General features: G+C 45.2%; 1 protein-coding gene across 4 annotated transcripts in view; it reads left to right on the plus strand.

Moving 5' to 3' along the window:
* CYFIP1 (cytoplasmic FMR1 interacting protein 1) overlaps nucleotides 1-25,235 on the plus strand; it is a 118,321-nt gene that overhangs the window by 21,136 nt on the left and 71,950 nt on the right. The window contains exons 1-4 of one of the 4 annotated variants that reach the window (XM_081831461.1): nucleotides 1,425-1,776; nucleotides 2,366-2,410; nucleotides 24,540-24,662; nucleotides 24,738-24,827. In XM_081831461.1, the coding sequence (XP_081687587.1) occupies nucleotides 24,546-24,662; nucleotides 24,738-24,827 (207 nt within the window). In that variant the 5' untranslated portion in view covers nucleotides 1,425-1,776; nucleotides 2,366-2,410; nucleotides 24,540-24,545. Of the gene's footprint in view, nucleotides 1-1,424; nucleotides 1,777-2,365; nucleotides 2,411-24,539; nucleotides 24,663-24,737; nucleotides 24,828-25,235 lie in introns of those variants that run through there. The other 3 variants (XM_081831458.1, XM_081831460.1, XM_081831459.1) reach the window with 3 other exon arrangements.

Here is a 25,235-nt window from a genome sequence, read left to right on the forward strand (position 1 = left end):
ACAAAAATAAGGGTTGATAGGATGAAGGGATGGAATATGACTGTAAAGATGAAAATTATAAAAAATTTTATAAAAGGAATTGATAAGAAGTTGTTTGAGAAAAGAAAGAAGAGGATTTAAAAAAAAAGAGAATGTGATCAGGCAGGAGACTAGAACAAAGTCATACACTAGAGATTTAGCGTATATTTTGATCTGTTAGAAGAAACTATCTCAAAATTTTAAAGAGAGAACAACTTATATATATGCCAAAAATACGGGTAACTACTATGAAGGGATAGAATATGACTCTAAAAATGAAAAATACAAATTTTTTTTAAAAAAGGGATTGATAAGATGTTGGTTGAAAAAGGGAAAAAGAAAAATTAAAAAAAAAACACAGTTAAAAAAAAAAACAACTTTGAAAGACTAAAGAATCCTGGTAAAAAAGCCATGGATTCTATGTGCATTATTCCCCTAGCGCGGGAGTTCTGCCGTCTCCTTGATGGGTAAACTTGGTCTTGGCTGTCTGTTGTCACTGATCTTCTAGGGGAGGGGCCTGTTGCCGTGGTTCCCAAATGTCTTTGCCGGAGGCGGAATTGCCCCGCCCTTGCCTGGTCCCGGCTAAGTGATCTGCTTAGGTTTGCTCTTGGGAGCTTTTGTTCCCTGGGAGCTTTTGTTCCCTGCGAGCTTTCCGTACAGCTTTGGAGGACAAGAGTGAAAATGGTGGCTTCCCAGTCTCGACACTGGAGGAGCCGAGAACTCGGGGCCCCGCTCCTCAGTGATCCCCCAGAGAAAAGCAGTCAGTCATTCCCGTCTCCCCGTGTCCGGCTGCACTCCATGCTCACCTGGCCTGTGACCGAGCGATTCTATCTCTGGCACCCCACTCGATGTGGAGTTTCCAAACCCAGCAGATCCCTGCGGTGCGCTCCTGCACTGCTCCTCCCGGGAGAGGAAGGGGAGTCTCCCCGGATCTGCCACTTGCTGGGTCCCTGCTGGAGGAGCAGTGGCCCGACTGTGCCTTGGATCACGGTTTATGACAACCCCGAGCTGAAAGCTCGCATCTGGGCTCTGCCTCTGCAGCCGGCTTCCCAGCTCCGATACCTGGGAGCTCTGCCATACTCAGGCACCCCCAGTCTTTCTGTGACCCCAAGGGTCCTGAGACCACACTGTCCCGCGAGGGATCCACCCCTGCTTAGCCACTGGAGCGACGTCCCTCAGCAGAGCCGACTTCTAAAACTTCCGATTTTGTGCTCCACGGCTCTATCACTTGCCAGAAGCAGCTGACGGAGGCCCCTCCCCCGCAGTCTATCTTCCGAATATCGCCTCGGATTCACTTCTCTGCACGTCCTCCCTTCCAGAAAGTGGTCGCTTTTCTGTTCAGAGAGTTGCTGCTTTTCTTTTCTTCGATCTCCTGTTGAGTTTGTAGGTGTTCAGAATGGTTTGATCCCTATCCAGCTGAATTCCTGGGACCAGACAAAATCCAGGTCTCCTACTCCTCTGCCATCTTGCTCCGCCCCCTGCATTGTTTTTAAATCCCTGACCTACTCAAGATATTTATTTTAAATAATTTTCTTTTTTTTCCACAAATCCTGCCTAGAAGGACCTGTGTTCACAAAACCAATGAGCTCTAAAACCACCTGGACTCTTGATTCCTTGGGGCAAGCTGTCCCCAGAGATCACTGAATAACTTATGTGTGCTAAATCAAGCAAACTTATGCATGAGCATGATAATTTCACACTCTGGAAAGTCAGCCTTGCTGCTGCTCTGGAGACCACACTGATAATGATTTTGTACACATGAGTTGTATTTTTTTTCTTTGTTTTGATGGACATGGGGATTAGTCAGCATTCTCCAGAGAGACAGAACCTATAGAATGTGTGTGTGTGTGTGTGTTTGTGTGTGTGTGTATATATAGAGAGAGAGAGGGAGACACGAATTTATCTTAAGGAATTGTCTCACAGGATGTGGAGTCTCGCAAGTCTGATTTTACAGTAGGCAGGCTGGAGATGCAGGGAAGAGTTGATGTGGTAGCTTGAGTCCAAAGGCAGGCTGGAGGCAGAATTCCTTCCTCTTTGGAGCACCTCAGTCTTCTTATGTTTTCTTTTATGGCTATCAACTGATTAGATGATGCTGACCAGCAGTATGGTGGGTAATCTGCTTTACTCAAAGTCTGCTGATTTAAATGTTAATCATATCTAAAAAATAGCTATATAGCAACATCTAGACTGGCATTTGACAAAAACGGAGTAATACCATAGCATAGCCAAGTTATCACATAAAGTTAACTATCATATTTTTTATTTAATTAATTATATTTAACTTTTAATTTTTAAAGACTAATTTTCATTTAATTTTTCTTTTGTGTTTTAATAATTTGCCTCTTAGATAATTGCCTCTTCCAGATAAGATTGGCTGAGTGCATACTGCAAGGTAAGCCCATGCAAAGGGTGGACATGGTGGGGTGGCGAGTACCTTGCCCTCTGAAACTGCCAGCTGAGTAAATGGAGAATCAACACTCCCCCACTGCCCTCCACCAGGAAAAGGGAACACATCCTTTCACATATGTCACTGGCAGACCATGCACATGAGATATGGGAAGCTGTAACCTTCTCCACGTCCACATACAGCACACCCCACACCAGAAATGAACAGAGTGGGGTGAGCCCACTTGGGGATGCATCTGCCAGAATAGCCAAGGACTGGGACAGCTGCCACAGGGGATGTGACTTCCTGTCTCGCACTTCTGTGTGACCCTGTGCTGGGTTTGCTATGTATCATTTATATTCCAGTCACACATTTTGGGCCTACCCCATAGGTTGTGTGGAATTAGTTGTGATTCTGGAAGGGCTTTTGAGAAGCTTTTGGATCTCTCTGTTGTCCAGATTCTGCCACAAGGTCAAGGCAGCAAGGGAGATGTGCTGTATTGTCTGATCTCTAGGTATGACTCAGCCTCGGGGCCCCCCACAGACTGGGGGTAGGGGTAGCCCTGGGCCCTGTGGCCATGCATGCCCTTCCTGCAGACTCTTAAGTGTGAAAGTCTCAAGTTCCCTCTCAATCCTCCCTTTTTACATAGGTCATGTGCATTCCTTCATAGTTAGCCAAGATGATGTATTTGAGAGTGTGCTTAGAAGTCTGTGTGCCTCAAGAGCTTGATTTCATTTAGAGTAATTGGAGAGCATGGCCCCACTAGGCAGCCCTGCCAGTTCTCCTAGAAGCTCCTGTTATCACGTATTAGCCACAGGAGGGCACATGAATGCCTGAAAGCCAAGTCACCTCTTCCAAGTTCCTTAGCTGGCCAGCTCACCCGAGATCTGTCCAGGCCATCCATCTTCACACTCTTGCATAGCTCTCCAAGCTTAAGAACTGGTTGGTTCCCGATGATTGTAGCCCCGTGCTGGTTCACAGCCTCTGCCTATTCAGCTGGCAGTTCCCATGAAGGAGTGATGGGGTGGTGCTGTCTCATCCCATAATTCTTTTTTTTTTTTTTTTTTGAAGATTTTATTTATTTATTTGAGAGAGAGAGAGCATGAGAGGGGGGAGGGTCAGAGGGAGAAGCAGACTCCCTGCCGAGCAGGGAGCCCAATGCGGGACTCGATCCCGGGACTCCAGGATCATGACCTGAGCCAAAGGCAGTCGCTCAGCCAACTGCGCCACCCAGGCACCCTCTCATCCCATAATTCTACCCATAGGCCAAGTCGATGCTTCTAAGTTCCTCATGTTGCTTGAAAACTGAGTTTAAATAAATTATACACACTTACTCAGTATTTCTCCTTTCATCTTTTATCTGCTTTATTAGCTTCTGAAAAAAAAAAAAAAGGTGATTTTAGCAAGCACAGCATTTCACATCCCTGTCATTTTCATTTGCTTGCTCCATCCCTAAAGTGACTCCGAGCATGAGCTCCAGTTGGTGGTTTATAAATATAAGCGGTGTCTATGTCCGAGTTTGGTGGGTAAAGCATAAACTGTGTGCAGTTGATAATAGATAATAGTTTGCAAAGGATGTGACTAAGATGTAGGAGACAGTGTTGTGTGTGCTTGTTGGTTGTGGTGGCCTTTTGCTGGCTGTTTTAGAACTTCCCATGCCTGTAACTTGTAGTGAGGCCAGTTGTTAACTGTAGAGGGTGCGCGGGGCTGCCTGATTTCCCAGGACACCTGATTTCTTCCCATCTCGAGTATCTATGCAGGAATGAAACCTTGCCAAAGGATTTGTGTGTTAGTCCTTTAGGGCTCTTGTAACAAAGTACTACAGATTGGGTGTCTTAAACAACAGAAATTTATTTCTTCATAGTTATGGAGGCTGGAATTCTAAGATCAAGGTGTCAGCAAGGGTGGTTTATCTTGACAAAGCCTCTCCTTGGCTTGTAGATGATCATCTTCCCTTTATCCTCACATGGCCTTTTCCCTATGTCTGTGTCCTCATCTCTTTTTATAAGGACACTAGCCATATTGCCTTAGGGCCACGCTATGACCTCATTTTACCTTAATTAGTCCTGTAAAGATCCACTTTACATGGGGTCTAAGGTACTGGGGATTAGGGCTTCAACATATGGATTTGGGGTGGGGGGAACATTTCAGCCCATAGCAGTTCATTTAGTTAAAACTCAGTGTTAACAGTGACACTCCTCAATTCCCTGGGCCAGGCCCTCAGTGATGGGGCACCTGTGAGCCCTCAGAGCTGTGGACTCCCACTGCTCCTTGAGGACACAGGGCAAGAGAGAGGGCTGGGGCCAGGTGAGTAGCTCTTAGAGAGGCTTAATTCCTTGTCCTTGTTAGGTAAAAATACAGTTGTTCACTGTTTTCTTACATCATTTCAAAGGATTATATGGTACACCCCATATGGGAGACCAGTGTCCTGAAACAGTTTCTCAAAGTGTGGGCCAGAGACTCTTAGCGGCGGGGCTCTAGAAACGCAGGTGTCCAGAGCCACCGTACCTCTAAAGAATCGGAGTGAGGTTGGAGATTTGGCATTTGTGCACAGCCTCCCTGGTGATTTTCTGCAGTGTTTAGTCAAGGCCAGCTCATACCCCAGCTCCCTGGGGACCCTTGGGGCATTGGGTGGGAGGAGCCCACTCAGGTTTTTATGGTTTTCTGAACAAAGTATTCACCTTATGAGCTTTTTAGCAGCCTGAAAATGGCTGTTTGCAAAAACTCTTACCTCTGAAAGACTTTTAAATTACCACAGGAAAAAAAAGATGTGGACAATTAAAACTAAGCTGGAAGGAACTTAAAAGTTTTAAATAGGTGGGAGTGATTGCCAGGCTATCTGCCTGGCCTGAGGACCCTTTGTGTCTGCAGGCAAAGCCCCTAGCTGCTGCCTTATGACCCACAGGGACGAGGGATTTGAAATCTCATATATATGTGTATTAAACTGTTCATTGCTGCCAATTTCAAAATGTACAGAGATACAGAAAATAAGTGTTATGAACCCTCAAGAGTAATCTCCATTTGTCTCTGACACCTCCACACATGTACTGTTCTTTTTTTTTTTTTTAAAGATTTTATTTATTTATTTATTTATTTGACAGAGAGAGAGAGAGCACAAGTAGGCAGAGAGGGCAGGCAGAGGGGGAGGGAGAAGCAGGCCTCCCACTGAGCAGGGAGCCCGATGGGCTCGATCCCAGGGCCCTGGGATCATGACCTGAGCCGAAGGCAGAGTCTTAATGACTGAGCCACCCAGGCGCCCCCACACATGTACTGTTCTGAAGCAAATCCCAGATGCGGCATTTGCTCTCATTCACAAGTGCTTCAGTACGTATTCCAGGAGGTAGAGTTCTTTTTAAGCACATAAATGGTGTTGGAGTTTTGCTCACTTCGGGGTCAGAAGTGGAAATGGTTTTGCACTTTCAAGATCTTTCACTATTTTCTATAAGCTGTTTTCTTTCAGATCTAAATATCTGGGAAGTATAAAATTATTAAGTAATTGAAGCTCAAAATTTGGAGTGCTATATATTTTTTAAACAAAGCCCAGCACTTTGCAGTGGTCTGAAGCATTTTGATTAAAGTACTAAAATGATCAATCCTGGGGACTGACTTGCCTGGAAGAGACCTTTTTTTAAAAAAAAAAAAAAGATTTTATTTATTTGAGAGAGCACGCGTGAGAGAGAGAGAGAGAGTGTGCGCGTGCACCAGCAGGGGGGAGGGGCAGACTGAGGAGAAGCAAACTCCCCACTGAGCAGGGAGTCTGGTGCAGGACTCGATCCCAGGACCCCAGGATCATGACCTGAGCCAAAGGCAGACACTTAACCAACTGAGCCACCCTGGCGCCCTGGAAGAGCCTTTTTAAAGGTCTGCCTGAGGATGTGTGGCTTTCCAGGCCCAGTTGTCCTGGGGTCTATCGGAAGCTTTCTTCTAGGAGTGTAGGACCCTGGGCAAAACCTTTCTCTTCGCAAACACAGGGATTTCCAAGACAGGTTCTGTGGTTGGAAAGATGCATTTTACTCTGAAGTGGATGCAGGTGTGTAAACCTGCTATGGGTTAGGTCATAGCAGTGAGGAGCTATGGAAACACACCTCCATTCAAGCACTTATGACAGATCTGTTTTGAACATTTTTAATTCCTTTTTCCTTATGTTCATGAAAAGTTTTTGGGGGCAGTATTCCATTTTTACCCTTTTAAAATAATTTAAAATGTATAAAACATTGTAAAAATTAAAATACAAAGAACATGCACGGAGAAAACTTTTTTTTTTAAGATTTTATTTTTTTGAGAGAAAGCGAGAGAGAGAGAGCAAGAAAGAGCATGAGCAGGGGGGAGGATCAGAGGGAGAGGGAGGATAGACTCCCCGCTGAGCAGGGAGCCTGATGCGGGACTCAGTCCCAGGACCCTCCCTGGGATCATGACCTGAGCTGAAGGCGGATGCTTAATCAACTGAGCCACCCAGGTGCCCCCAGAGAAAACTTTTTTCCACCATTTGAGGCCCTTTACCCTGAAACACATCAGTGTATATTTCCTAAGCATAATGATATTCTCTTGTATATTCACAGGACAGTTACCAACTTCTGGCCCTTTTATAGGAAGTTTGCCGACCCCTGCCCCAGAGAATTCATTACACATGTATTAATGTGCAAGAATTTTTCTCACAGTTCATGATAACAGAGGCCCTATAACCAGCCTCAGGAGACTGTGCACATAGCTTCTGGTCTGTTTGTTCAGTGGAATAGTATACACCTGTCAAAACACTTCAGAGCAATGATTGTGGATGCATCTTAGTGATATAATAGCAGTGAAAAAAGTCAGACAATTATATTTAGCATGATATACCTTTTATAATGATTAAATTTATTTTTGTAATTTTTAAAAGATTTATTTATTTGAGAGAGAGAGAGAGGTGTAGAGGAGGAGGGGCAGAGAGAGAATCTTAAGTACACAGGGCTTGATCTCATGAACCTGAGCTGAAATCAAGAGTCAGAGGCTTAACTGACTGAGCCACCCAGGCGCCCCTATAATGATTAGATTTAAAAAGTGCCTTTTAAGAATATATATAGATGAGGGGCGGCTGGGTGGCTCAGTCGTTAAGCGTCTGCCTTTGGCTCAGGTCATGGTCCCTGGGTCCTGGGATCGAGTCCCACGTCGGCCTCCCTGCTCCGCAGAGAGCCTGCTTCTCCCTCTCCTGCTCCCCCTGCTTGTGTTCCCTCTCTCACTGTGTCTGTCTCTGTCAAATAAATAAATAAAATTAAAAAAAAAAAGAATATGTATAGATGAGATGCCACTTGTATAAAAGAAAGTGGGGAATTGATTCCTCCATAGTGTCTGCATGAATCACATGCAGGTCCCTAGCTTTTGTTGTGGATGGTGGTTCACCTGTGGTCATGGCATTGTTAACATAACTAAGTTGAAAGCAGGTCAGGCTCTAAGAATTATTGTGTATACTATGGACTCTGAGAGACAAACAGGGTTTTAGAGGGGAGGGGGGAGGGGGTATTGGTTAGCCTGGTGATGGGTATTAAGGAGGGCACGTACTGCATGGAGCACTGGGTGTTATAAGAAAACAATGGATTGTGGATCACCACATCAAAAACCAATGATGTATTGTATGGTGACTAACATAACAATAAAATTAAAAATAAAAATAAATAAATAAAAACAAAAGAATTATCGTGTATCTGAGGTCCAATAAAAAACTGCTACCATTAATAAAAGTTTACTGAACTTTCTGTGGATCTGAACATTACTTTCAAGTTAGTGCTTGGGGATTAACTATTACCTCAAAACTTGTCTCAGATGGGCAGTTTTTGACTTATGGTAGTGGGTCAGCAGTTTGCTGAGATGGGGGCCATGGATTAGAAACTACTTCTTTCTTTGGGCTGGGCTGGCAGAGTTCTTCTGGGTAAATTTAGAAGTGAAAGAGGAAATTCCAATGGGAAAAGGCTGAAAAAGGTCAATAAGATAAACATTTAAAACGAAGTTTCAAAGGAAAATGTGGCATAGAAAGAAAGGCAAGTAGCCTGACCTGGGAAAAATGTTTGCAGCAACTTTCACACTGCTTTAGTCTTTAATCAGTGCTATAGTGAGCGCCTTATACATTGATAAGGAAAATGCCAACATTTTGGAGGACGAAATAAGAGGAAAACAAATCAAACTGGCAAGTCACACAAGGAGGAAGAAAAAACCCAACGGTTACTCTATTGGAATGTATTCAGCCTTAATAACAATAACAGATATGCATATTAAAAGAACATTTAGATATGGTTCCACTTACTGAATTGTAAAAATGAAAATGATCTCTGGATGCTGTGCTGAGGCTCCAGTCTGTTGTCTGTGGGACCCTGTGGGAGGGCATCTCACCTGAATCTACGTGCAGCTTTTTTGTAATTGAGATATAGTTGACATGCAACATTATATGTACAACGTAATGATTTGTTACATACATATACTGCAAAATGATCACCACAGTAAGTCTAGGCAATATCCGTCACTTCACATAGTTACAGAAAATTTTTTCTTGTGATGAGAACTTTTAAGGTCTACTCTCTTAGGAACCTTCAAATATGCAATACATTATTAACTATAGTTACCATGCTGGTGATTTATTTATTGTATAACTGAAAGTTTGTACCTTTTGACCACCTTTACCTGTGTCATGCATCCCCCAGTCCCTGTTTCTGGCAACTACCAATCTGTTGTGCTATATCTTTGAACTTGTTTTTTTGTTTGCTTTTTTAGATTCTGCACATAAGTGCGATTGTACGGTATTTGTCTTTCTCTGGTTTATTTCGCTCAGCATAATGCCCTCAAGATCCATCCATGTTGTTGAAAATGACAGGATTTCCTTCTTTTTTATGGCTGAATAACATTCCATCGTATATATGTACCACATCTTCATTCATCTGTCAGTGAACACTAAGGTGGCTTCTATGTCTTGGCTATTATGAATGGTGCTGCAGTGAAGATGGGCTGCATATATCTTTTTGAGTCAGTGATTTTTTTTTTTAATTTTTAATTTTTTTTTTTTTTTAAAGATTTTTTTATTTATTCATTCGAGACACAGAGATACAGAGAGAGAGAGAGAGAATGAGAGAGCATGAGCAGGGGGAGAGGCAGAGGGCGAGGGAGAAGAAGGCTTCCCGCTGAGCCAGGAGCCCGATGCGGGGCTCGATCCCAGGATCCCAGGATCATGACCTGAGCGGAAGGCAGACGTTCAACCATGTGAGCCACCCAGGCGCCCCTTTAATTTTTAATTTTTTAAATTTTAAAAATTTTTTTAAAGATTTTATTTATTTGAGACAGAGAGAATGAGAGAGACAGAGAGCACATGAGAGGGGGGAGGGTCAGAGGGAGAAGCAGGCTCCCTGCCGAGCAGGGAGCCCGATGCGGGACTCGATGCAGGGACTCCAGGATCATGACCTGAGCCAAAGGCAGTCACTTAACCAACTGAGCCACCCAGGCGCCCGAGTCAGTGATTTTGTTTCCTTTGTTTCCTTACACTCAGAAGTGGGATTCTTGGATCATCACTTGCAGCATTGGATGTGGATGCTCTGCCAGGAAAATCATCTGAAAACATGTTGACTTTTCTGCCTAGACAATGGTTAACATGAAGGGTCCGAATCCTTGGCAAGCATTTACGAGGCTGTGCTGTACATGAGGATAAGACTGCCATCCAGCATGGAGGGTTCTTGGTGATACAACTTGGGCAGGAAGTATCTAGGTCCACATTTACGGGGACTGAGCTTGAGACAGGCTAGGAGGACAGGCCTCTTCTGGTGCACTCCTGGGGGCCAAAGGCTAGTGTGTTTCCTTCCTAAGTTTCTTCAGTTTCTGGGCAGTGCAGGCGTTTCAGTGATGGTAGAGAAGAAATGAATGAACTTGGTGAAAGAACTGCTCTCTGCTTTTGTCCCATTGAGACTCAGAGCCAGTTGATGGCTTCACTAGCCTGGACAGATTTCCTGCAGTTCTGGAGAGGGCTAGGAGGTAGCCAGCTGTAAGAGTCAGGATTTTGGTTTCCAAAAAGCTAGATCTCCTCCTCTGAGTTCCCTCCCAGCTTACAGAGTTGGCATCTCTGTGGGAAAGCCTCCTGCCTATCCCAGGACCCCTTGGGATAACTGCTCCATGGTAACAGTGGGGTCACAGGGCACGGAGAGAGACAGCAGGATGATGTGGATACTTTCAGCCTGAGTGGCTTGAACAGCAATATCCTTGGTAGAAATTGGGGAGTGGAGTGTAGGTAAGGTGGTAGCCAAGGTCAGGGTCTTGACCTCAGGCTAGATGCCATTGAGGAGCTCAGAGGGTACCAGGTGGAGTCTGGCCCAGGGCCACTGCAAGTCTGAAGCCCCTAGAGGTGTGCTCCTGGAGTGGGAGGAGGTTGGGCTGCTACCGGGCTACTCCAGAACCACTGGGGAGCTTTTCAGAATCTATGCCCAGCTGCACCCAGACACGGGGATGTGGGAGGCCAGGGTCCTTGCTGGATCAGGGGAAGGACAAGGAGAGAAGAAAGGGCACATTCAAGTGGTGTGGGGTGCCTGGTGAAGGTTGACCCTGCAACTTCTGTGCCTTTTGGTCATAGTCCTGTGGCTTTCTCTGCCCTCGGAGGAGAACTTAGGAAGCTGGCCTAGCACTTGCAGGTAAGGCCAGGGAGAAGCAGGCCTCACGGGTTTGATCCTCATGAGATATGTTCCTGAGGTGCCCACAGGATCTGGCCCTTCAGAGCATGTCACATGATAAGGGGGGTGAGTCAGGAATTGAGAAGGCTGAGAACACCCAGCCACAATGATGAACAGTGGTATTCCTCACCAAGCGCTTAACACGGTGCCTAGAGTTCATTGTGATGCTTGGGTCCTGGATGTGGCCCCTGCCCCGAGCACCAGAGACTGCCACAGTGGGGTATATTCTACTAGAAAAGGTATACTCAGCTGGACATATTCTTGTCTTCCTTTGGTGTCTCTTAAACATGCACTGGATTCTTTGTGAAAGATGAAGGACCACCACATTCACATGAGGAAACATCCAGTAATTAATTGGTAGACCATGCTGTCTCTCTGGATCCCAAACCATGGAGGAAAACAACCACCCCGCCACGGAGAGTCTGCCCAATCTGCGTATCTGTCAGACGGCACTATATCAGGTTCTCTGGTGCTCACCTGTGTGCCTGCATTTGGCCGGGGGCCATTTTTAGCATTTCCATTTTCCCAAGGGACCCACATGGGGCCATGAGAGTGGGAGAGCACGGTACAGGCATGTCAGGCTGGGCCTGGTTGTTAGGGAACTGAGGAAGGGCAGCTGCGGGCTGTGAGGAGGGCCCTTGACTTTACCTCAGGGATTAAGACTTTACTCTGGAATACTGGGCCCATTCTGCCTTTTATTGATTGATTATTTTGGCATCAGAGTAGTTTCTTCATATGAATCCCAGGAGGCGTACCATTATATAAAATAGCTAAAAGCAGGGGTGCTTTCCTTTGGTTTCACAGGACATGGTTTGAAAGCCACAGCTGTAGGTAGCACTGGCCAGTGCAGATGTGAGCAGGAGAATAACATGAGCAGAGTCATACTTTGTACAGTTAGAAGAAGTGAAAAAGGAGAGTGGCAGACATGCATGCAGCTTTGGAGTGCTCCAGACTAGAGGGGCTTCTCCAACAGAGTGGGACAGTAGCAGGGAATTGCAGAGGGGGCGAGGGGGCGAGGGTGCTCGGGAGGCTGACAGACAGCTCTTGTCTTGGGGAGACCCCGTGGCACTGGAGAGCATGTTCTGGAGGGAGGAGCCCAGAGATACAAGATTCCCAAGTGGACTCCATCTCAGACTTCACCTTATTGTGATTTTCAAGCAAGCTTGATTTTGTTTCTGTCAATGCAGCAGTTCTTTTGAGGTGATTGTAAAAGAGACTAGTGCTGCTTTTGAGAATGAATTTGAAGTTTTTGTGCATTAAAACAGTTGAGTTTCGGGACGCCTGGGTGGCTCAGTCGGTTTAAGCGTCTGCCTTCAGCTGAGGTCATGATCCCAGGGTCCTGGGATCGAGTCCCGCATTGGGCTCCCTGCTCTGCGGGGAGCCTGCTTCTCCCTCTGCCTCTGCCTCTCTCTCTCTCATGAATAAATAAATAAAATCTTTAAAAAAAAAAAAAACAGTTGAGTTTCTTCAGCACTCAAGCTCGGCTAGAAAACTATGTTTGGTTTTTCATTAGGAGCTTTTTGCCTGGTGATCACTGCAGCCCCGTCCCCACCCTTCCATCTCCCCCCTTAATCTGGAGAAATAAGTTGGAGTCCATGCTAGTGGTGATACAGAAAAGCACATTGTTTTATTTTTAATTTTTTTTCTTTCCAAGTTTTTATTTAAATTCCAGTTAACATACTGTGTAAATTCATTTCAGGTGTACAATTTAGTGATTCAGCGTTTATACACATCACCTGGTGCTCATCAAAAGTGCCCTCCTTCATCCCCATCACCTATTTAACCCATCCCCCCTCCCACCTCCCTTCTAGCAACCCTCAGTTTGTTCTTTTTAGTTAAGAGACTGTTTCTTGGTTTGCCTCTGTCCCCCTCACCCTGCCCCCATGTGTGTTTGTTTCATTTCCTAAATTCCACATATGAATGAAATCATATGGTATTTGTCTTTCTCTGACTTACTTATTTCACTTAGCATAATACCCTCTAGCTCCATCCACATGTCGTTGCAAATGGCAAGATTTCATTCTTTTTCATGGCTGAATAATATTCCTGTGTGTGTGTGTGTGTGTGTGTGTGTGCGCGCGCGCGCACGCACGCACGCCCATGTGTATACACACACACACTTCTTTATCCATTCATCAGCCAGCGGACATTTGGACTCTTTCCATAATTTGGCTATTGTAGACGATGCTGCTATAAACATAGGGATGCACATATCCCTTCAAATTAGTATTTTTGTATCCTTTGGGTAAATACCTAGTAAGGCACATGGTTTTAAAATGTGGGAGAGAAAGGCAAGGTTCAATAAAGTATGCTTCTCTTCCTCACATGATTTATTTTACATGTGAACAGATTGCACAAAAATGTTGGACATTTCTACTTTTCTGGGAACTACCTTTATTTGCATATAGAAGAGGAAGAAAATCAGTGTTCATCTTACACATGTTAGCAGAATCATTTCATAGTTTCTTGTTTGGTTATATTGTGGAGTTTGATGAGCAGAATACTTTGCAATTTCTAAAATAAAAGTTTAGAAATACTGAGAAGACTCCTCTTGGTCATGTTGACTCAGGGTGGAATCACATGCACAGCACTCTCACTGTGGGTGCCCCAGGCAGGATGTTTGAATGGGCACCAGAGTGATCAGTTCTGCATTTTCCTGCCTGTGGTTTCACCGTGTTTTGTAATCTCGGTGTTGAGCTGCCCTGACAGTTTCTATTTTAAACAAAGATTATTCGTTTCAGTGCCTGTGCAGAGCTCCCTCTTGTTGGCTCTTGGATAGGATGCACCTTCACTTGGCTTGCGTCTGACGCTGGGCCACACTCCTTGAAGATGCCCCCAGAGGGAGGCTCTGGGTCACAGTCTGTGCTGGACTCTGACCCCATATGTGCATGGTGCTAGTGCTGCCCCCACCTCAGCTCACCCCCGAGTCCCCAGCTTCTGGCCTCTGAGGTGGTGTCCCAGTGCCTCGTTCCTTCCTTGGTGCATCCAGGGCTCGCTATTGCCACACATGCCACAGCCTGCCCCTCAGGGCTTTGGGGTCAATTTTTAGTCCTGTTTGTGAACTGGGTTAGCTGCCGTCGTATCTTACTGATCGTGAGACCCAACCCAGTCTGGTTCCTGGCCCTTGGAAACTTAATATTTATTAATAGGCATGTACCTAGTGTAACAGTTTTAATCTCATTTTTGTTTTTGTGGACAGTAATTTATCTAGGTAAGACTTTGCCTTGGTAAATGTTACAGATCTGTGGAACTTGTGCTGAGTTCCTCTGTGAGTATGTGAGACCTACTGGAGTGAAATGTTTGATTTGCTAAGGATTTAAGGAAGCTGTATTAGAAACAGAAGTAACCAGAATCAGTTTGCTTACTATTTATGTTCTGAGCTGTTTCTCTTAGTGTTTTTAAGCCGTCCTTCTAAATGAGTCACCTCCTCAAGCTGATGTCCATCGTCTCTAGGTTCAACCTTTATTGGCATTTATTCCCTTTTGCTCTTCATTTTTATTCTTTTACCCTGGTAGGTGAATGTCCTTCTTCCAAATACATGCAAATGATTTCACCCAAAAGTGTTTTCAAATGTTTTTTGTTTCCAGAACAGTGCTAGGGGAATGGTGATAGAACAGAAATACAGCTCTATGGTGATAGAAGTTTATTCTCTCATTTCCTAAAACGTAAGGCCCCCCTCCGTGGCTGCTTCCTAACACCTGCACTCACCCTTGTAAAACTCTCTTCACTGACCTCTTCATTTGCCTCTGGTTACCCAAGGGGACACGGTGCCTGGCAATGGGGTGGGTGATTCTGTCCCTGCCCTCGTCGTGGGACCTCTGAGCCTTGCTCTGCTCATCTGTCAAGGTGTGATGGCCCCACATTGAGGGCGGCTGAGGGAACTTGTTGAGAAGATGTCAGGGTGAATCTGAAGCCAAGGGGCAGACATTGCCAGGTGAGGGAGAAAGGAGGTCAGCAGCTGCGGGGCCTTCAGCATGTCGGGTGGGCACTGCCTTTCCCGCGGGCAGCTGTGAGGCCCTGAAGCCCTGTGTTGGGAACCCCAGCCTCCTGTCTACATGTGGTTGCTTGACCCCCACCTAGGGTCCCCTGATGGTCACCTGTGGTGGCCACCTGAGGTGCATGAGGCATTATCCTTGGGCTCTAGCTCCAGGTGGGAGATGAAAGGAAGGGATGACCCTGGTTTGCTCTGCTCAGGAGCTGCACTGTGAGCATTGTCGAGGCTGTGTGCGGGGGACTTATGCATCCCAGGGTGGTGGTCTGTGTCACAGTGGGAGAGGGGAGTCTGCAGTTAGATACCTCTTATGGAGGCAAATGCCAGCAAGATTTTGAAGACCCTGCCCTGCACAGACCTGAGCCTCCATTCTGCGTGAGTCTGTTCCTGATAGTGAGCAGCCTGTGGTTGCTTGACTCCCACCTGACATCCCTGTGTCCTGGGAGTGCCTCACCTAAGGGTAGGGAGTATGGGGCATGGGAGGAGGAAGTAGCCTAGCTGGGGTCTCACTGGGCTGAGAGTGTTCTAGCATGTCACAGCACAGCCTTCCCTCCCCTGCTCCCTTCTCTCCAGTTCAAGCTCATGGGCATGTGGTCCACATGCTAGGGTCATGCCATGGACACAGCCTGAGTGAAAGAATAAGCTGGGTAAGTGGGGCACACAGCATAGTGGGCAGGGTTCCCTAGTTCCGACCGCTGACCAGCTCTCACCCACCCGTGATGAAAATGCTGAGTAGCTATCCAGAGCATAGGTATCGCCTGAGCCAAGGGGATCCCTGTGAGTGATTCAGGGGATTCGAACAGTCACTGGAAGAACAACAAAGTACGTTCAATACGTCCTTTGAAATCTTTATTTTAAAAGTTGTTAGATTTACAAAATCAGTTAGTTACTGGTTTGTTAAAATGGCAGTTTTATAATTTGACAAGCTGTAGAGCTTGGAGACAAACTTGAGGGCTGGGAACTACTGCCAATAGAGAGTCAATGGGGAAAAGCCTGACTTGACATTGTTTGATGATGTAAACCAAGGAGAGTGCCTTATTTGCAGTCAGTTTACTGCGAGGGGGTGCGGAGGCTCACACATCAGAAGTGCCTATGCTAGCTCTTTGAGAATGAGGTTCAAGCGGTCCACTGGCCTTTGTTTTACTCCTGGCCATCTGCTTTTTCTGCACTGAGCATGTATTGTTTCATGATCAAAAAATATCAGCACATGGTGGATTTTAGCAGCCAGTCGGTGCAAGGGCTTAGGGACCCTGTCAGGGCAATTCTCGACTCATTCTTAGTTCTATGTTGGTTTGCTTGGGCTGCCAGAACAAATACCACAGACCAGGTGGCTTAAGCAACAGAAATGTATTGTCTCATAGTTAATGGAGGCTGAAAGTTTGAGATCAAAGTGTCGGCAGGGTTGGTTCCTTCTTAGGTCTCTCTCCTAGGCTTGCGGATGGCCGCTTTCTCTCTCTGTTCCCACATGCTCTTCCCTTTGTGCTTGTGGTCACAAGCCATCCTGCCATGACCAGGCCCCAACTGGTGTACGTCTCTGTACATGTTCATGTGAGCTGAACTGGTGAAGCCAGAAATGTGATGGAGTTGTTAAACTGTGAATTCCCACCTGGCAGCACTGGCAGGGTTGAGCACCGTTCCGAATAAGTCATTTCATCATGCTTTTGGGCATTGGCATTGTGGAAGCTGGTTAGGAAGTCTCGTCACTCTTTCAGATGCAGTGGAGGCTCTGCCCCACGGGTCATGCGGTGGCTAGGCATACGAGGGGCCCTTGTCTTGGGGATGCAACACAGGCTTTGTGGGGGCTGGAAGCAGCGTGGGCAGTGAGCAGGAAAGGGGACCAGCGGCCATGAGGCAGATGTCATCCTGGGAGGAAACCCCAGTGGGCCTGAGGGGACGAGGCAGGAAGGGGTAAGTTTCTGTGACAAGTGTGGCCAGAGTGGTTGTAGTGAGCATGGACTTCGTTTCTAGAGCGGTGGTGGAAGTTAGAGATGGAGAAAAGTAAATGGATTTAAAAGAGATCTTGGAGGTAGAATTGTGAGGTGTCAAAGAACAAGTCAGGACAGAGACTTTGGAGACTTGGACCCAGAGCTGACTATTCCCAACTTTCCTTCATGTGGTTGAGGCAGAGGCCATGCAGAAACGCATTTGTGGAAGATGCACAGGATGGAGAGACATGGGAGTGTTTGTGGGGCCCTGGGATTGTGTGTGTGTGTGTGTGTGCGCGTGTTGATAGCAGCTGCAGGGCTCCACATGGCAGTGTTTGTTAGGGAATGTTTATGACTGAAAGAGATGAAATATGAAAATGTGACAAATGGGAAAGAACAGCAGTGACCTACAGCAGGGCCTTGGCCAGTGGTCCACAGAAAGCTAAAAAGGTGCTGCAGAAAAATGTTCAATAACCTGAACATTATTATGGAAGTTGGAAGAAAAACGCAGCTTATAAAACAATTTGTATCATATTATCTTCTTTCTGTGAGGGATGGGGAGATTATGGGTTTTTTTTTTCCTTTTCCGTATTTTCGAATTTATGTGCAATAAATATAGCTATTTTTTTTTGCTCTTGATTTTTTAAAATTGTAACATCAAATTCACCATTTTGACCATTTTTAAGTGTACAGTTCAGTGGCATTGAGTGCATTCACAGTGTTGTGCCACCACTGCTACTGTCCTCTCCAGAATTTCTCTCATCTTCCCAAACGGGAACTTTCTACCTATTAAACACTAACTCCCCATTTCCAACCCCGGCAACCACCATTCTACTTTCTCTCTGTGATTTTGACTACTCTGGGCACCTAACGTAAGTGGAATCATACGTTATTTGTCCTTTTGTGACTGGTTTACTTCACTTGGCATGATGTCCTCAAGGTTCATCCATGTTGTAGCCTGCCTGAAAATTTCCTTCCTTATTAATTATATCTCATTGTGTATGTACCAGACTGATTTTGTTATTTTTATATGAGAAAAGTGTCCTTAAATACTGATTGGGATTAAGTCGAGCATTTATGTTTTTCCTTGGATGTGACTTAAGTGTGTCACTGACCCTGTCTGTGAGCCTCCTGCACTGCCTCTTCCCCCACTGAGGGTGGCCTCTTGTGGGCAGAGGAGGGGAAAGAGGTGTTGGGCAGGAGGCCGAGGTGATTGGTCACATGGGCAGTGTGGCTGCCCCAGGTGGTTGGCCTGACCCGTTTTCTCATTGACCAATTGCACGGGTGGTGTGAGGGTATGGAAGGACTGCAGGAGCCCCCAGGCCTCTCCTGGCACAGCGTGGTTTCTGGCCATGCGAAGGGCCAGAAGCGGGACTCAGGACTGGATATATAGGAGGCATGTCGTTTGGTAGCCTGCTGCCTCAGAAGCCATCACTGGGACTCCCCATGCTGGATCTGCTGGGCAGTGGCCAGGGCGAAGACCAGCCCTTGCTACTCAGTGCTTTGCTATCCTGGGCATCTTCTTTCATAAGTACGCGGAACAGGAAGTCCTGATGATAGAAGGAAGTTGATGATGGAAGTTTTTAAAAGGCCATTTTTCTTGTCTACGAAAGGACCAGATATTTTGAAAAATTATCTGCTACATTTTAAATTTATAGTTAGAAACATACAGAGTAGATCTGTTGTTGAGAGTTTTGTGTAAATGCCGGTTAGGCCCACTAGGTCCCGGTATTCAGTTCCACTGTGTTCTGGCTGATTTCCTGTCAAGGACAGAATTGTTGCTGTCACCGGTGCACTTACGGATTTACTTCTCCTTTCAGTCCTGTTGATGTTGGCTTGGTGTAGTCTGAAGCTCCCTCTTATTAGATGCATCCCCATTGAGCATTGTTCTGTCTCCTTGGTGAATGACCTTCTGTCATTACGCAGTGCACCTCGTTATCCCTGGTAGTTTTCTTGCTCTGAAGTTTACTACTCACATGGCCATTCCAGCTTCCTTTGAACTTCTGCTTGCACGGTTTATCTTTTCCCCTTTTACTTTCAACATAAGTCATTATATTTGAGGTGAGTTTCTTGCTGCTGGCATATAGTTAAGTCAGGATTTTTTCATCCTTTCTGACAATCTCTAGCTTTTAGTGTGTTTAGACTTTTTTTTTTTTTTTAAGTTTCCTCTTCTTCTGGGATCCCAATTATTCTAATATGGTTTCACTTTATGGTATCACTTATCTCTTGAATTCTCCACTCATGATCCAGGTAGTTGCTTATCTCTCTTTTTCTCAGCTTTTTTATTCTCCATCATTTTGTATTCTATATCGAATTCTCTCTTCTGCCTCATTTATCCTAGCAGCTAGAGCCTCCATTTTTTATTGCACCTCATTAATAGACTTTCTGATTTCGACTTGATTAGATTTTAGTTCTTTTATTTCTCCAGAAAGGGATTCTCTAGTGTCTTCTCTGCTTTTTTCAATTTTTTTAATTGGTTGCTCTAGGGAGTATAAAGCACACACTTAACTTTTCGGTTTACTTCAAATCAGTATTTCACTAGTTCAAGTGGAATATAGAAATCTTACAGCATGTAGGTCCTTTTGCCTCTCCTCTAATGCCAGCTAGTGTCTTTATAATCGTCATTCTGAACTCTAGTTCCGACATCATACTTAATGTCCATACTGATTATGTTCCTGGCAGTCCTTGCCTCTTGTTCTCTTTTTTGAAGTGAGTTTTTCTGTCTTGTCATTCTTGCAGAAAAGTGTTTGCTTTTCTATTTGTAGAATTGCAGCAATTCTTTTCTTCCAGTTGAGCTCACAGGTGTTCAGAATGATTTGTTAGCTATCTAGCTGAATTCCTGCGACCAGGCAAAACTAAGGTCTCCTACTCCTCTGCCATCTTGGACTATCTTTTTTTTAAAGTTTTGTTTATTTCTTTCTTTAGAGAGAGAGAGTGAGCAGGGGGAAAGGCAGAGAGAGAAGGAGAGAGAATCTCAAGCAGACTCCCTGCAGAGCGTGGAGCTTGATCCCACTGAGGCACTCAGGTGCCCCTGTTTAGACTGTTTATGATCAATGTAATTACTGATATGTTTGGATATCACACACACAACACACACTTTTTTTTTTTTGTCTTATAAAAAGTAGAAATTTATTTCTCACAGTTCTGGAGGCTTAGAAGTCTGAGATCAGGGTGTTAGGGTCCCAGCATCGTCTTGTCTGGTGAGGGTCTGTAATATTCTGCTTTTTAATAAGAAATATGTATTTGGTCTTTATCTGTTTCTTTTTTTTTTTTTTAAAGATTTATTTATTTGACAGAGAGACACAGCGAGAGAGGGAACACAAGCAGGGGGAGTGGGAGAGGGAGAAGCAGTCTTCCCGCGGAGCAGGGAGCCTGATGCGGGGCTCAATCCTAGGACCCTGGGACCACGACCTGAGCCGAAGGCAGATGCTTAACAACTGAGCCACCCAGGTGCCCCAGTCTTTATCTGTTTCTGACAGAGCTCCTAAAACCCTTAGTTTCTTAAGTGGTAAGGAGGATATTGATATTCATAACAAACCCCTTTCAACCACACCTGAGTTTATGGTTAATGAGGTGGCTTTTGGAAAGCCCCTTAAGAAGGGGACTGGTTGTCAGGATGTGATTAGAGGGTTGGAACTTTGAATCCCACCTTCCTGACCTTGGAGGTTAAATCCTTTGCCAATGGCCAGTGATTTAATCAGTCATTCATGCTCATGTAAGGAAGCCCACAAGGATAGGGTTCAGAGAATTTCTGGATTGATGAAATATGTGGACATTTGGGAAGAGTGTAGAGCACTCAGAGAGGGCATAGAAGTTCATCACCCTTTCCCCATAATTTGCCTTACACCTGTCTTCCATCTGGCTTTTCCTGAGTTATATCATTTATAATAAACTGGTAATCTAGTAAGTAGAACATTTTCCTGAGTTCTGTGAGCCACTCTGGCAAGTTAATTGAACCCAAGGAGGGGGTCGTGGGAACCTCTGATTTATGGCTGGTTGGTCAGAAGCACAGGTGACCTGGGCTTTTGATTGGCATCTGAAGTGGAGGAGGGGGCAGCAGCCTTGTAGGACTGAGTCCTTAACTTGTGGGATCTGATGCTATCTGCAGGTAGATAGTGGCAGAATTAAGCTGAATTGTAGGACACCCAGTTGGCATTCAAGAATTACTTGGTGGTGTGGGGAAAAAAGCCACACATTGGAATTGGTCACAGAATCAGAGGACCCTTTTCTAGGTTGTAGACACCAACTTCTCATTATGTCCTTAAGTAGCAGAAAGAGGATCCCTATTTTTTTCATTGCTCTGCTTCCTTTTCCTGCCTTCTATTAGGTTGTCTGAACATTTTTAGTATTCCATTTTAATTTATTATATATGATCTTTTCATAAGTTGTATTGCTTTTCATAGTTTTTTTAATTGGTTGCTCTAGGCGTTATAAAGCACACGCTTAACTTTTCAGTTTACTTCAAATCAGTATTTCACTAGTTCAAGTGGAATATAGAAATCTTACAGTGGTAGGTCCCTTTGCCTCCCCTCTAAGGTTCTCTTACATATTACATTTATAGTCAGCAATACCCTATTAAACAGTGTTTTAATTTTTGCTTTCAACCCCTAAACATTGTTTGTTTTTTTTTTAAGATTTTATTTATTTGACAGAGAGAGACACAGTGAGAGAGGGAACACAAGCAGGGGGAGTGGGAGAAGGAGAAGCAGGCTTCCTGCGGAGCAGGGAGCCTGATGCGGGGCTCGATCCCAGGACCCTGGCGTCATGACCTGAGCCGAAGGCAGACGCTTAACGACTGAGCCACCCAGGCGCCCCAACCCCTAAACATTGTTTAAAGAGCTGTGGAGGAAATAGTCTATTCTCTTTGCTCCCTGTTTAACCTTTGGATTGCTTTTGCTTTGTTCTGTGTCCCAAGTCCTTCTGATTATTACTTCCCTTTATCTAAAAGAACTTTGATTAGCCTGTTGTCTATGAGTACTCTTTGTTTTCCTTCATCTGAGAATATTCCTAATTCACCATCATTCCTGAAAGATATTTCACTTGATGTGGGATTCTGTGTTGACACTTCTTTCAGACTTAAAAAGTGTCATTCTACTTTCTCCGGTCTCCTTGTTTTGCGAGGAGAAGTCCACAGGCATTCAGATTGTTGTTCTGTAGGTAATAAAGCATATTTTCTCCGTTTCCAAGATATTTTTCTTTTTTTCTTTACAAGTTAATTTTTAAAAAAAAAATTTGAGTATAGTTGACACACAATGTTACACTGGTTTCAGGTGTACAACTTAGTGATTTGACAAGTTTTTACATTATGCTATGTTCACCGCAAGTATAGCTACCATCTGTCTTGATGTCTTAACAATATCATTGACTGTTCCTAATGCTGTGCCTTGTATTCCTGTGACTTACTCATTCAAGATGTTTTTTTTTTCTTTGCTTTAGTTTATAACAGTTTGACTATGGTGTGTCTCATATGGATTTCTTTAGGTTTATCCTATTTGGGATCCATTAAGCTTCTTGAATTCATACATGAGAGTTCTGCCAAATGTAGGAGGTTTTTGGCCATTCTTTTTACGCAGTTTCTGCACCCCTTGCACTCTCATGACCATTTCTCTTGTACCAAAGATCCCGTGAGTCTCCTCATTTTTTTTTTTTTAAAGATTTTATTTATTTGAGAGAGAGAGAATGAGAGACAGAGAGCATGAGAGGGAGGAGGGTCAGAGGGAGAAGCAGACTCCCTGCCAAGCAGGGAGCCCGATGCGGGACTCGATCCCGGGACTCCAGGATCATGACCTGAGCCGAAGGCAGTCGCTTAACCAACTGAGCCACCCAGGCGCCCGAGTCTCCTCATTTTTTTCCAACCTTTTTTCTGTTGTTCAGATTAGATAATTTCTATCATTCTGTCTTCAAGTTCACTGAATCTTTCCTTTGCTCTCGAGCTCATGTAGGGGGTTTTAAAAATTTTAGTATGGTATTTTTTAGTTTTAAAATTTCTAGAATTTTTATTTGGTTCCTTATATGGTATCTTTTTTTTCCCTGGCTTTCAATATTTTTCTTTCAGTTTGGGAGTGTTATCATTGTTTGTTAGAGCATTTTCATAGTCATTGCTTTAACTCTAGTACATAATTGTAATGTCTGTGTTCTTTCATTGTCAGTATCTGTTAATCTTTTCCTATAGGAGTTAAGACATTCCTGGTTCTTTGTGTGCTGAGTAGTTTGGGCTGCAGCTGGACATTTTGGATATTATGAAATGGGACTCTGGGTCTTAAGTCCTAGGAGAATGCTGATTTTTTATTTTAGCAGGCAAACCACCTGGTTCAATTTAGGCTGTGGTTCTGACCTGCCTTCTCTGGGATATGATTCAGTGTCATTTCTGTTCTCAGAGCCTCCACAGTGCCATTTGGATCTGTCCCATGAGAGCCGCCTGTGGCCATCTGGGAGCTGGCTGTGGTCTCGGATTGGGGTGTGAAAGGATCAGATTCATACACATACAGCTTGGGGGTGGGCTCAAAGTTCATGAGTGACTTTATGGGCTTTTTCTTCTGAGATTCTTCCTCTCCACACTGTCCCTGGGGCTTTCTGGTACCCTGGGGTTCCCTTTTGGGTTCTCCAGCCAGTAGCTGGGGGTTTAGTAACTTGCTCCACCATGCACTTCTACACCCACACCTTGTCTGGCACCCAGTGTTGGGAGGAGCAACCGGGTGCTTCTCCCATTTAGTGTTCTCGCCAGCCTGCCTGCTGCTCTTTCCTTCTCATAGTACGTGTAGCTGCCCCCCGGAGTCCCGTCTGGGTGAGAGCTGCCCCCCGTCCTGTCTGGGGTCAGAGCTTTTTGGTATGTTGCTCTGGGGCCGGAGCTGCTACTCCGTGTATCCCATCCAGGGTCAGAGCAGCATTCAGCAGGAGGCTGGTGTGTGCTGCGTCCTCTCCCCTGGAGCTGGCACAGATGTGTTTAGGTAACACCCACCTCCATTTCTGTGCTTCCCTGTGCTGGCCTCGGAGTTTGTGCTTTCAGTCCCTGTTTCATGTTGGCCCTTGGCCCTCACGTTAGTAGTCCCTACAGGCTGTCCCTGGAGGAAGGGCTCTGACCTTTTTCATCTCTATCGTTAGTGTGTAACCTTGCTTAGAGGAGCCATGTGGGCAGTGTCTGTATGCAGGGAAGTACTGTTGCCCCCTTGGAGGCTGTGCTGGCTTCCTTGGGGCAGACATAGTGTTGAAGAGGACATTCCCTCCTCTGGTCCCATGAGGGGGGTTGTTGGACCCTCCCAGAGAGCCTGCTAGGGACGATGGCTCCAAGGTGGGAAGTGTGTGTGGTGGTCCATGTACCCTACACTGTGACACTCCTGGAGGCCAGGAGAGGCTACATCATGACTCCTTTGCCAGCAAGCCCTAGGAGAGATGCCAGATGCTAGGGATTGGCCATGATCACCTCAGCCATCCCCACTGCCCTCAAGAGAGGGGTCAGGCGAGTGGGGGTCTGATTTCCCCACTTTGGAATGATTGTCAGAGTATCTCCACCCTTCCTCACAGCACAGGTGGCTTTTGTTTTGTTCTAGGCCAAGATGGCGGCCCAGGTGACGCTGGAGGATGCACTGTCCAATGTGGACCTCCTGGAAGAGCTGCCTCTGCCTGACCAGCAGCCCTGCATTGAGCCCCCACCATCTTCACTGCTCTATCAGGTTTGTGCTGGGCGGCAGTGGGGTGCCCTGCCTAAAATGCTGACCTCCACATGATGATTTTTCTCTTCCTTTCAGCCAAATTTCAACACTAACTTTGAAGACAGAAATGCATTTGTTACCGGTATTGCAAGATATATTGAACAAGCGACTGTCCATTCTAGCATGGTAATTCCTTCTGCAAGTTTTTGTTTTCCTTGGGGGACTAGTACCTATGATGGCAAATGTACACTTTTTTGGTGTTATCCTGATACGATATGTAGTAAGGAAAAAGAGAGGAAAGTGGATGAAAATGCCTTATGTTTTTAGAGAAGGCTTCGTTTTTCTTATTATAAAAATAATACACATTCTTTCTGAAAATTGAGCACCTGTGGCCCAGAGAAAACCTTTGTCAGCATTTGGACGGAGTCCATTCTCTCTCATTATTTATACCTGGACTCATGCACACAGTTATACACTCAAATGTGATTCAGATTGCGTGAATGAATTGCATCGTTATTAGATATTTTAATGATTTCACAGACTTTTCATATGTCATTAAAATGTGCCAGAGAAAGTAATTTTTAATAGCTGTCT

The sequence above is a fragment of the Leptonychotes weddellii genome, chromosome 9, assembly GCF_054177405.1.
Source record: "Leptonychotes weddellii isolate Sample4059 chromosome 9, ASM5417740v2, whole genome shotgun sequence".
Taxonomy (NCBI): domain Eukaryota; kingdom Metazoa; phylum Chordata; class Mammalia; order Carnivora; family Phocidae; genus Leptonychotes; species Leptonychotes weddellii.